The sequence below is a fragment of the Artemia franciscana genome, chromosome 13, assembly GCF_032884065.1.
Source record: "Artemia franciscana chromosome 13, ASM3288406v1, whole genome shotgun sequence".
Lineage (NCBI taxonomy): Eukaryota > Metazoa > Arthropoda > Branchiopoda > Anostraca > Artemiidae > Artemia > Artemia franciscana.
The window spans coordinates 38,692,659-38,706,664 of NC_088875.1; the positions used below are offsets into that span (position 1 = coordinate 38,692,659).

At 35.2% G+C, this 14,006-nt stretch overlaps 1 protein-coding gene across 7 annotated transcripts in view; it reads left to right on the forward strand.

Moving 5' to 3' along the window:
* LOC136034907 (potassium voltage-gated channel subfamily B member 2-like) overlaps positions 1-14,006 on the forward strand; it is a 224,209-nt gene that overhangs the window by 28,862 nt on the left and 181,341 nt on the right. For all 7 annotated transcript variants that reach the window (XR_010619286.1, XM_065716407.1, XM_065716406.1 and 4 more), the window contains exon 3: positions 11,367-11,901. Coding sequence is in view for 6 of the 7 variants with exons in the window: in XM_065716407.1 (XP_065572479.1) it covers positions 11,367-11,901 (535 nt within the window). In the remaining variant the exon portion in view is untranslated. The remainder of the gene's footprint in view (positions 1-11,366; positions 11,902-14,006) is intronic.

Consider the following 14,006-nt stretch of genomic DNA (forward strand, 5'->3'; position numbering starts at 1 on the left):
AGGAAGTTTTTTTAAGAGTGCTAACAGCTGTAGCGTAAGAGCAAGGTATTGATGAAGGAGCGACCTTTCAAATACGGAATAAATCTGTCACAATTAATATGCAATTTTTTTTTAATTTTTCATGTACGATGAACCGAATTTGAACCTCCATTAGTTGAAAAATGTTCAGAAATAAAAAAAGAGTTTTTTCACTTAAAGTGAGGAGCGACATCAAAACTTAAAACGAACAGAAAATATTCCGTATATGAAAGGGGCTCTCCCCTCCTCAACCCCTCGCTTTTTACGGTTTTTATTGTTTTAAAAAGTAAAGTTGTAACAAAGAGTCAAACTTTAGCGTAAAAAACATGGCGTTGAGGAGGGGACAGCCCCTTTTATACACGGAATAACTTTTGTTCAAGTTTTAATGTTGCTCCTTACTTTTAGTTAAAAAACTTTTTTTATTTGACTTCTGAACGTCTTTCGTTGACTTCTTTCAACTTTAAAACTTTTAAAAAGTTAGAAAGTCCTTCTCCGTGGAAAAGCTTTCCCGTAAATACCCCATCCCCTAGTAGAAAGTTGCTCTTGCAGGATATTCCCTCGTACGGATATATTTCGTGGGAAACTCCCCCACGGAAGATTCATCGTGAACAATCCCCCCAACTCCTACAAAAAGATACTTTAGTCAGTTCCAACCCGGTAAAAATTTTCTCCTGGACAATCCTCCTTAATATATCCATATGTAAAATTGAGTCGGCAAAGAGAAAGTAAGACTAATAAAAAGAAATTCCGTATAGGAATTCTGGCAAATTCCACTAGTATAAAATTTCCTCTTGGAATCTCAACCTCCGGAAATCTTCCTTCCCATGGCAAATTCTCCTCGTTCAAAATCTTCCAGCAGAAAATTCGACCCATCTCCACCCGAAAAATGTATGCATAATTCCCAGTAACAAATACCATATGTAAACTAAGCGCAAATTTTATAACTTAAAGACCTTTCCGCTGGGACTGTGGAGGATCATAATTTCTCCAAAGATATAGTTATTGGGCCTTTCAACTATGCTGAACAAAAATCCTACCTCACAATTTTTATTCGGCGACAATCAGGAAAAAGTGTGAGTGGGAGAGGGTTTAGTTTCCCTCTAATCTTTTTGGTTACTTTTAAAGGGTAGTAGAACTTCTAATTTGCGTTTAAATAAGCCCTTTTCGGATATTCTTAGACTATTGGTTTGATACGGCCACTCCTGTGAAAAAACATAACTACGCTTCCGTCATCTTTCTCCTAGCAAAATATAAAAAAAATCACTATTGATCAGATTTGAGGTTGAAACTTCTATAATGGGGCTCTCAGATACGTTTAATCCGATGATATGACTTTCCTTCCAAGGGAGAATATCCCTTGACTGTTAGGGGGTGTTTCTCGCCTTTTTTAAAAATCAGGCTAATTTTCTCAGACTCGTAACCTTTAATAGGTAACACTGAACTTAATAAATCTTATATGTTTGAAATCAGCATAACAAGCCGATTCTTTTAATCCGTATATTAATATCAAAGTTCCGTTTTTTAGAATTCCGGTTGCTATTGAATCGGATCTCTCCTTACTTACAGCTCGTTACCACGAATTTTTTGGTATGGCACCAATCTACCAAATATAATCAGTTAATTAAAATATTACATCCTTTGTGAATAAAAGACATATGTGTTGTACCATCTTATATATGAAGATGCGTTTTTTATCGAAATTTGAATTATATTTTAAGTATTATGTTTTTGTTAATTGCAAAAGGCACTCAGTTTAGCAACACCCTTTCAAATGAGCCCATCTCTCTATGATGTTTCAGTGCCTAGACGTGAAGAAAACTAAGAAAAAAAAAGAGGACACATCAATGCTACCCATACAAAAAAGTGATTTTCCTTTATATTCAAGCCAGGGGGCAGAATACTCCTGAATTAAGGTAATGGTGAATTAAGGTAATTGGCAATGGTGATTTCAGTAGTGTAATGTTTATTTCCAGTCAACCCCATTTTGAGATTATTTGTCAAAATTCTTATAAATTGCTTTCAAAACAACTTCCTGTTTTTCGTTTTTGTTACTATAGACCGTAGTCAGTTCTTTACAAGGGTGCAGCTATCGCTACAGCCTTAATTACAAATAATGGTGCACAACTGGGGATCAGATATTATGAAGGGGATCAGATACTATCACTAAATCTTCCCTATACTCTAGAGCTTACACCCTTATTTGAGGCACTAAAGTTTGCCTGTACTACAGGCTCTACGCCGAGATTTTACCTACTTATGTCAAATGAAACTACAGAGGGTTCATCTCTTTTGCATACTTTCATGAGAATCTCAATTGCATATAGCTATGAGGCCCCACCAACCAGACATAGCAACCAGATTCAATAAAAGGCTGTATTTTCAACGTGAAAGCAGAATTCAGAGAGAGAGAGAACAGTTTGAATACATTCTTTTTTCATCAATTTTTATTTGACAATACATTCAAAAAAAAATAAGTGTTTTTTTTAGACTATTAGAAGTTGATAGTGGAGCTGGCAACAACATTAATGATAGAAAGACAAGTGTACCAAACGTAGCAGTAGAAATTACAAGAGGATCTCGACTAAGCTTTGAATGTGATGATATGTATGCAAGATATGTGATTCAAATGCATGTGAATTCAAATTGGAGGAGCAGTTATATTTTGCAGCAAGACTTAATATTATGCATATAGAAAGAGCTCAAGCTGCTTTTCATGCAATAGTGAAATATATCGAGGACGATAAGTTGAATCAGTAGGTGAAAAATGAGTTATATATTGCTCTAGTTATGTAATGAAAATGTGTCTAAGTCGAAAATGTTTTTTTTTGTTGGATATTTTTTGTAGGATACCGTTCCTCTAGGAATTTTCTTGAAATAGAAGAATCTTAGTTTGTCAAAAGTCAGTGGTGCGAGTGTTATGATTTAAAAACGGATGGATTTGAGAAACATAAAATCGCGGAATCTTATCAATTTGGAAAAATGTTTGATTCTAGATGAGGATTTGCTAAAGTTATCTCTTCAAAGGAAAATACTTTCTCAAAGAATGCTTAACGAAATAATGAGAAATGATTCTCTGTCTTTGGAATATTGCATGAAACTTTTACGTCGTGGCCCGAACACAGTTACTCAATTTATCGACATATTAATTGAAACGAAAGAAAATGATATTGTGAATTTGCTTTTGAACACTACCTTAGAAACTCAATAATGATTTTAGACTGTATCTAAATTATTATTTCATGAGAACAATAAATAAATCGACAATTTAGGATATCCTGTTAAAACAGATTCAGTTGAATGGTGTTGTCACTCGATTACTCCTCTCTCACTAAACTTGAAAAGAACACTCTTTATCGATCATAAGTCAGTTTCATCTTGGCGGTGAGAGAGTCAACACCGGAACAATGTTCTATACATGTCCACTATGCATGTATACAGTGGGAAGCTGGTCATCATGTGAGAATTGTACAATTATTGACGAGCATGATGAAAAGTGTAGGTTATACAATCCGTGTAAACTGCATAGAGGGTATGCATTGCAAATTAAAGACTGTAATTCCTGTCTTGAAGAGATTTGTGTCTCTCACACTAGAGAATTCTTATGCAACTAATTCCTCTATTATTGTCACTATGATAAGTGTAATCAGTGGGAGCATACCTATCCCGATTACGATTGGAAAGAACCCTAAATGATATTTTAGTTTATTTCTAAGAAAATGGTATCTTCGTGGTTTTAAATTGTTTTGGGAGGAAGAATCAAGTCTATGATTCAACTGTTGGAATAACAAAATTATTTGGTTTCTACGTCATTGTTGTGAAGACAATTGCCACTATGATTGTTATAACTACTGATTTTTACTTGGGCATTACAGAATTCTCCATTCGAAAACACTGTGTGTGATATTGCTTCAAATAAGTAAATTGAAACACGTGAATTTTAAAACTTTAATGAAAATAGTATCATTGACATCACAAAGATCCGAGGATATACAGTAGGATTTGTATTTGGACATGTCTGGATCCATATTAAATACGGTAATTATTTGATTTGTGTTCATGGTACGATGTCCAGTAGAACACTACCATCAGGAGGGATTTCATAGTAAGTTTCAAATTGATTAAATGAGATTAATGCAATACTCTCATCTAATAGCTTGGCAAAGGTGCACTCTAAACTTACCCTCCCAGTTCGCACAATACTCATATCTTGAGGGCCAGAAATGTCCAATACAGTGATACCATGAGTTTTTGCAATTATCGTGACGGTTATACCATTTTCAAATAGTTGTGAATCTCGATATAGGGACTGCATCGTCAGATCATATAGTGTCCTATAAGATTTATCAAAGGATAAATTATAGAGTGGGATTCCATTTACTTTACACACAAGAAAGGAAAGTCCAAACATTTCTGGTTCGTGTGGGGAACTTGTCCACGACCATATAGCACTAGCACCTTTTACAAATGCGAATGCCAGTTTTGAAGGAATTTCACCATTGATAAATGAAGAGTCGGTAAAGGTGCTTGAACCTATGGCAGTATGACGCTGATTCAAGATTATAAGAGGAACAAATAGGTTAATGCTATTTCCACTAGGTCTCGGTTTTTCCACTGTCAAAGCAAAAGAACTCATAGCCTGTTGCTTTCATCCATGAATTAAGGCCGAGGTGAGAGAGACTGTTACAACGGGTGTAGTAGTAAGTAGCTTTTGAAAATTGAAATTTGATGGAGCAAGCGTTAATTTTATGTCCACCTTAATATTTAGTGGTAGCCATTGGGGTATATTAAATATCTCAAGATTTTTTTCCCAACTGAATGTAATTCACTAGTTGAATTGTCACGGGATTCGCTGGTTGATTGCCACGAGTTCACCGCGTGAACTTGTAGCAATATATCGCTGATCGGTGACTGTATAAGGAAGAAATAGTTCGATATTATTTCCGTTAGCTCTCAGTTTTTACACTGTCAAAGCATCAAAACTCATGACCTGTTGCTTTCGTACATGAAGTATTTCCAACATGAGAGAGTGTTACATCGGTTGATGTAGCAAGTTTCTTTCATAAAATGAAATTGAATGAAGCAAGCGTCAATTTTATGTCCACCTTAATGTTTGGTGGTAACCATTGGGGTATTTTAAATATCTCGTGATTTTTTTTCCAACTAAATGTAGTTCACTAGTAGTGGCTTCCTCAAGTGCATCTGTAGTGTCGGTGCCTATCTATATTTATATCTATTGGCGGAACCTCTACATTTCTTGTATGACTTTGGTGTCATCAACATGAGCTGTATGAAGCTCGCATAATTTGAGAGATTGTTGCTAGTGCTCACCAATTTTTCATTTATTTAGACACTGATTTGTCGAAATGAATTATGCAATATACTTTTTTCATAGGATATTCCATCATTAAGACTTGGTATTTCATTATTATATTTTTTAACTACCACATATAAATCCATAAATGTGGAAGACACATCCACGAAAATGTTTAAATTTTTATCGGAATATATTTGAAAATGGAGGTTTTCAGAGGCCGGTTGTTGCGGCTAGAATTGTTCATAGTAACCATGTTATACATTCGCATCAATATTTTCTGCATTTCATATATTTAAAGATGAAGTGATCGATGGATGAGAATCCTTGTGTGGTAGATATGCCTTTTCAGTCTAGGAAAAGAAATCCTTTTTTGATCTATCAGTTTTCTTCCTTTGTTTCCTTGGCTTCTTCTTCTTCTTTGACAAGAGTGATAAATTTCGTTTCTGACTGAGTAGAGACTGATGAGCGATGCAGTTTGTCTCAATCTTTTTAAACAGGAAGGAAAAACCCGTGGCAACCGGTACAATATATTTTTAGCCAAGGGTAGTGCAGAGCCAAACAGCTTAGCAAACCAACTGCCAAGACCACAGCCCAACATGAACGACCATTGTAATAGTCCATTCCATGACCCATTTGTCTGGAACTGAAACTAGCAACATAGCAATCAATATCAAGACAAACGAATGCAATTTTTCTACTAGAAATCTTGCTATTGAAAGGGTCGAAAATAACATGTAATCACGGCCAAACATTTTGTTATTGCTAAAGGATAACATAAGTCAGTTCTTAATGTTAAATGGCAGAGTTCCAAATAGGAAGTGTTTACAGGGATATAATGAAGATTCTTTATTCTGTAATGATGAATGTGATCTTGACTTGTTTTTCGTTCAAGAACACGTAGAACAGGAACGTTACTATTACCAACTCTCTATCTTTCAACAGTGAAGCGTAAAGAAATATACAGTTGTCCGAGGAGAAGCCATGTAGATAGCTGGTGAAAATGACACGATCCATGCCATTAGTGCTTCCAGCACTTCAACCATTGCTTATATTATGTTTAAAACAAAGAACATCTCTCACATTATCATTGAGAATAACCTTTTCATTTTCAAGGGGAGAACTAACAGATCTTGCCGTTTTCCATCGAATAGTTGAATTTAAAGGTACCATTTTTAGGAGCGGAGCACGATAGCACGTGTTTAGGAGCATTTTAGGAGCGGAGCACGATAGTGTGTCGTGATAGTACGACACAAATTATTCATACTACGCAATTCCTTGTATAGTAATGTGACGAAGAGATATTCACCTGAATTCATTGTTTCTATCCATTGCTTGCTAATAAGTGCCCAATCATGTGGTCTAACGGTCATGCCGTATCTAGGATCTTTTCTCAGGATATCATATGTGTTTTTGAGAATACAATCGACAATTGTAACTTCATACTTGCCATCGAATTTGAAGGTGTAAGAGAGTTTTTCCACAAATCAATGGTTTTATTTAAGTCATTTTAGAGTGGATCAGAGACATTGGACTTGAATGTCACATAGAAATCACTGCAATTGTTTATGTCTTCACCTGCTACCCAAGAATCAAAATCGGAGTTATTTCCTAGCCAACGAACAAGGAACTTTTTCTTGTCCTTGTGTGTACGACTCTTTAATATCTTTTCAATTTGATAGATTTCACTATTATTTTTAATTTTTTGAAGTTCATAGTCATAAAAACCACCGAAAATCTCTTCATATTTGATGTACAGTAGACAAAATGTTATGGGTTTAGTGTCTAGGAGTTTTGACACTTTAACAAGTTGAGTGGACTATAAGCAATTTTCCTCTTCAAAAATATTAGTTTTCCTATCAATCCGAACAGTATCACTAGCATTGAATATTTTCACAGCCTTTTCAGTGGAATATTGTTTAAGAAAAGTGGCATGTGTATCATGATCTCCTCGATGAACCCTCTGAGGGCTTACGTTGGACAGATATCAATGGGGGGGGGCTCAAAACTGATACTGTTACAGGATTAACATGAAGTTTATATACAAAAAATATGTCGCTGAACTACTTTTCAAATTTTTTTTTTAACTTCTGTCTATCTGATATTTAACTAGTGCAAGCCGTACGCAGTAGAATTAGGACTATAGGTTAGCCTCAGTACCCAAATAAGGGTGTAAGTTCCGGAGTATAGGCTAGATTTATTGCCCAAATAAGGTTGTATCCCCTGTAGTTGGAATACCAACACTACTTATATGTAATTGTGCATCAGGTACCATGAAGGAAGTGCAACAGTTCATTTTGAAGACAGGGTTGGGGGAGAGGGAAGATGCCGCAAAGAGTGTATTTTAATGCCCAAATATCCTTACTTTCATAGAAACTTCAAATAAACATAGGGTGACTTTTGAGAAGGGTGGGTCCACGTCTTTGTCATTGGTACTGAGGGCGGGCAAAAGTGCCCTTCTTATTTTGTAAATATTTGTCCATCTACCATGAATCATTAAATTCACATGACTACTGGTAAAGAGGTGGTGAAGCGGGACACCATGGCCTTCGCTTGGAAGTTTTTCTTGGGGGTGGAGTAGAAGTGCTACCACGAGCTTTATTTTCGGTGATTTAAATTTTTTCATTAATATGGAATGTTTCAATTTATTTAGACCTATGTATATAGTTTATCGAAACACAATGTACTGAAATATGAGAGGGAGTTTTGGGGCCAGTACCCCACATGACATCGTAATTAGGCCTGGGTATGATTGGAAGAACCATAATAAATTCAATTAAAAAAAAAAAAGTATTTCAGCTGACATTAAGAAGCAACATTAAAACTGAAAATAAACATAAATTGTTCCTTATATGAGGGAGACTGTCCCCTCCTCAAATCCTTGATCCTTGCGCTTTAGTTAGACTTTTGTTCGAACAATTGCTGAAACACATGAGTCATTTCATTGTAATAAAAAGCTTTTTTATAGCACTAAAGGTTTTAGAGTTACGAGTGAGAGGTTAAGGAGGAGGTAAATCACTTACGTATATACAATTATTTCTCTTCGTAATAAGCTGTAATGATGGCCGGTGTTGACCCCCCCCCCCCCGGAAAATTCCCCCGTAGAAAATAGCCCACGAGGAAAATACACCGCCCCCTTAGAAAAATAGCTCCAGATAATATCCCCCCGGAAAATACCCTCCGTGGGAAATAAGGTACTTTGAATTCGAGAATATTATATTTGAGTTTTTTTCTTTAATTTCTGATGGTTTTTTAATAATACTGGGAAATCCGGTTCTCTCTCTCAATGAAAAATTCTGGTACTTGTGTATTATACGTCACTCACTCAAGTTTATGATGTGTAAAACTCGAGAACAAACTGGTTTCTAGTTTTTTCGTTACTTTGAAATAAATTTGGGCTATATATTTACACATTAGGGGGGAGGCAAAGTATAGTGGGTCTGCATGCAAAATGTGTTAGGTACAATTATTCTGGGATTGTGAAATAAGAATTGTTTTCTGAGTTCAAAATGTCCAAATACTTTACCCCCCCCCCCCCTTATGTGCAAATATATAGCCCAAATTGTATATTTCCCATCGTTCTATCACTTTTCGTTGTCTTGTCTCACTTTAGGCTAAAAAAAAAACTAACGAAGAAACGGGTTGGTTCTCGAATTTTACACAGCGCAAACTTGAGTGAGTGGCGTGTAATGCACAAGTGCCAAAATTTCTTACCCCTACAGAAAAAAAAACGAAGCTCAAATGAAATTTCCAAATTTGGAAAGCCTTTTTTTCCACGGGGGGAGGTACTTTCTGGGGTTGTTCACCAGGGGAATTTTACGCGGAGGAGGATATTTTCCCAGGGGTAAACGGTGGGGGGGATAGTAAACGCCTAGAACCAGCTGTAATATTGCCCCCTATTTTCAGGTGAGAAATTTCTTTTTTAAATTTAATTCTTACGTAAGTCACAGAAGTAGTGGGACATCAAGACGAAAAACATATTTTCTGCTAAAAAGTCACCAGGAGGGGGATGGCAGTCCCAGAAAAATTTCATGCCTGAAATTTTTTTCCTAATTTCGCAAAGATTTACAAGACTATTTACTATTCTAACCAACATAGGTTAATAAACAACGAAAAAAAAACGCAATAAACCACTAGAAGAAGCAGGAAAAAGCATTCTTTATTGTCGAACAAACCTCATAAAATTTGATAAGATCTAAAAATAAATAGCGAAAACTACAAAAAATAAGCCTATAAAGGTTACAATTATTGTCGTGAATGAGGATCAAGACTTCCAAAATTGACAATCCAGCGCTGAATTCCTCACCAGTAATTTGATTGTTCATAAATCATCTAGCCTAAAATCCCTGATGACTTAGAGAGCAAACAAGGTCCCTGGAAAATTCCTGGAAAACTTTTTTTACCACTATTCAGAAACCTCATTATAAGGAATGGAAACTATTACCGTTACTTAAAATGGCTTCCCTTAGAGATAAAGATTGAGAGAGGGAAATGAAAACTAGAAAGCAGAACGATTTTGTCAATTCCCTCTTTCTGCTTTAATCCTGGTTTATGGCGTGTGTGTAAATTAAATGTTAGAGTTGTTAATAGTAGACTTGTTTTTAGCATTGGTCTAAAACTGCACCAGTAATTTCATTGGGGAGAAAAGAGCTGGTTGTTCTATATCTCGGAAATTATTTTTTTTTGGCAAATTTCATTGTTCTTTATTCAACGACAAAAAATTGCATATAGGGCATGGGTGACTAAACCCATGGTGACCAGCGAGTAGCCCATAGGTCATGTATAGGTAAGGAGGGTCTGCAAGGAATTAGACTGGGAAATGAAAAAATACAGAAAAGCTGTTGACTGTGTAACGATCTTGAGGCTTCCTAATATATGGTGTAATAGTGCCAACGTTCATTCAAAGGGAAGGGCGAAGTGTACGGGGCAAGTAACCTTGGGTATCGATGCGGTTGGCAAGAGTTACAACAGTAAAGATCTTGCTGATGTTGTGTTAGTCATTTGCTAGTTTTTATGATTTCTTCTTGTTTTGAGGGTGGGGGGTTTTGCCGTGGACAACACCCGCCCTAGGAACGATCCTAACAGTATCTTGGACAATGTTTGCTCCCTTTTAAAGAGGCAAGATACTTGTGTTCATCATTCTGAAAACAGGCGTTCGGTTATTTTGAGGCCGGAAGAGAGCACACAACACAATTGACAATAAATATGTCATTTGTGACTAAATATGCCAATATGTCAAATATGTGAGTCTTGAATCGATTGTTAAGGCAAGCATGTGTCCTATGCGATAGATCATGTTAAAAAAGGGTTTGTGTTAGTTGAAAGGGAAAAATGTCAAATACAAAAAAAAATATTTGTATTATATAGCTTTTAATAGCCTTAATTATTAACAACAATATTAATAGCTTGGAAGTCTGCTATTTATTGCTTTTTATTACATTTATCGCAAATTAGTATCTCTAAACAATAAGGGTATCAGTGCATGGGGCTATCTTGGGTGGCATTAATTATGTTCGCAAACATATGTCCATTTTATGCATCATGTAAAAAACTTTGTGAAGCAATGTGTGAGTTCCTTTTTGTAAATTGTAATGAGAAAAGCTTTAAAATCAGAAGTTTTAAATCTCATTGCGATTTAAGGACACCGTATTGAAGTTTCACCAGGTGAAGGGAAGAAATTTTCCAATGAATTGGTGGAACGGTAATAAAATAAAGCACTTTAAACGTTTTTATGGGTGGTAAAGTCTTCATTAGAATAAAAATGAATTGTTTTAAAAAATTATCAAATAGGGGCAAATATACAAAGGCCTGCTTTCCCAAGCTTAGTTATCAATTTTTTTCTGTTTTCCTTGAATGGGCCATTGCCCCTAGATCCTCTCTTACAGTGTCTATGTTGTTATTACAGTTATATATAATTTTGTCCGTGAAATATTTCTCATCCACTATGAAATGTAACCAGGGGGATACCTTGGTACCATTTTATAATTTTGTCATATTTTTTAATTAAAAGTATGGTTTTATACTCAAATCATTTCAGATCAATGGGTTCAATACCCCCAGAACCATTTATGATTATGAGAAGTCGCGCCCTAAACCGCCGTGTTTCAATAAATGTTGGTGGTGTTCGCCATGAAGTGCTGTGGCGGACTTTGGAACGTTTGCCACATACACGCCTTGGAAAATTAAGGGAGTGTAACACACATGAACAAATCATGGAATTATGTGATGATTATTCTTTAGTCGAAAATGAATACTTCTTTGATAGACATCCTCGTTCATTCACTTCAATTTTGAATTTCTATAGAACTGGGAAGTTGCATTTAGTCGAGGAAATGTGTGTTATCGCATTTAGTGATGACTTGGAATACTGGGGAGTGGATGAGTTATATTTGGAAACTTGCTGTCAGCACAAGTATCATCAAAGGAAGGAACATGTTCACGAAGAAATGAGAAAGGAGGCAGAATCATTAATTCAAGCAGAACAAGAAGATTTTGGAGACGGAAGATTTGCGAAGTATCAAAAGTTTGTTTGGGATCTCTTAGAAAAACCTACGTCATCTCTTCCTGCAAGAGTAAGTATAATTTTCGCTTAGCAGCATGTCAAAATTTTATTTAAAATAATTTTCTATTTAAATGAATACTGTTTTTCGAACTTAGCAAAATTTTGCATGTTTTGAGAGAGAAAACATTTATTATTAAACCAAAACAAAAACAGTAATAACAACCACCCCGAGAAGTAAAAACTTGTCCGAGGTGGTGGCAAAAATAAATTAGAAAATAACACAGGATAAAGAAAAAAAATTATTTATAAAACCAATAGTACGACCTAATCGGCACCACAAGCCCTTCGACAAACAAATTCAACAATACTAATAAAATCATACCCCTAGAGGCCAGAACACATTACTGAATTATTTATTTACAATTTTAAGTACTTCCATCTATTCAAAGACTGGGCAAAAATGCCTGGTCAACCCGTTTTGGTTAAGCATATTTTCACAGAAATGTAATTAAATGTCATAATAAAAAGATAATAAAAATATTTCTTTTTATAAATTGCCCCATTTCAAATGTAGCTAAATTCTGCACGCTAAGTACTTCTCGCTATTCAGAGGACTGGTTGAAAATGTCTGGTCAACCCTTTTTTTGTAAAAATAGGTTCACAGAGAAACGATAAAGGAAGTAGAGTCAAATATTTAATCAGAAAAAAAAGCTTAGTAGATAAAAGATGTTCCAAAAGTTTAGTTGGGATCTCTTAGAAATACCCAGTTCCCTCTTCCCTGTAATAGCAAGTAGCTTTAATTTAGCTTTAATTTAGCTTTAATTAGCTTTAATAGCTTTAATTTAGTATCGAAATGAAAATGAAACCAAAAGTATTTTTTGCTAAAAATACATATGCCTTTTTTTCGAATGCATCAAAATTTTAGTTTTTAGTTTTTAGTTTTGGTTTTGGAAGTGTTGTCAAAGATAAGACTAAACTTAGTGAAACTTATATATTTAAAACCAACAAAAAATTTCATTCTTTTGATGTATTTATTGGTATCGAAATTTTGTTGTTTAAAGTTTCGTTTACTATTGAGCTGGGTGGCTCCTTACATACAGATCGTTACCACGAACTGTTTGATTTCAGAGCATCATTATTGAGATATTTCATAACCATTTTATTTCATTTTATTTTTGATCTCAACCCGTGATTCATATAAAAATTTCATTTAAGAGTTCTGGTCTCCCACTCCGTCAATTTTCGTCAACAATTTATTTTCACTACTAGAAACTATATGTTCAATTTTATTTCTTTATGTCTTTCATTTTTAGTTTCATTTTGCTACTGATAATTATTAATTTCGTTCAACATTGACCTTGTTTCTTTGATCTCATTTCTTAGTAATATTTTATTGGGACAACCCTCTTTTTAAATTTCTGGTGCACAGTGGCAAACGTGGCCGATAGGTCTTATTTGCGCAATCCCTAGTGTCGCTATTTTGGCCATCTGTCTAAAATTCGCACCTTCTGTATGAATGTGAAAACCACCTGTCTCAAATTTGAACCAGCAGTAGCATGGAATGGAGGACTATTAAAGATAACAATCTGAAAAATTCACATAAAAGAGTGAGTTTATCACTCTGATTAGTATTGCATAGTTTTTGACCAACTATTTTTCTGGTGGTAGGAGTCAGTAAAGCTGAAAGAAGGGGGTCCAAAGCCCCAAAACTTATGTTTTTAAAATTTCTTCCGGACATTTCCCCCAGAATATTCCCTAAGAAAAATTATCCCTGTGGAAAATCCTCCCCTCTCCCTCTTCGCCGAAAATTACCACGAAAAACTTATGTTTTTCTATTTGGAATAATATGGGCAAATTGTTTAACTTGCAACCCTTTCCCCAGAGACAATGGAAGGGCATATCACCATCAAAAGCATAGCTATTGATCTTTCAACCATGCTGAATTAAATAGCTATCTTATAATTTTTATGTTATGTCTTTGGGGGAAAATGGGTGTGGGAAGGGGGCTAGATGCCTTCGAATCTTTTTTGTCACTGAAAAAGAGCACTAGAACTTTTGATTGTCGTTCAAATGAGCTCTCTCTCAGTCTTCTAGGACAATTGGGTTTGATGTGATTATCCCTGGGAAAAAAGCAAAAAAGAAACAACAAATGAACAATTATTCGGGATAATTCTT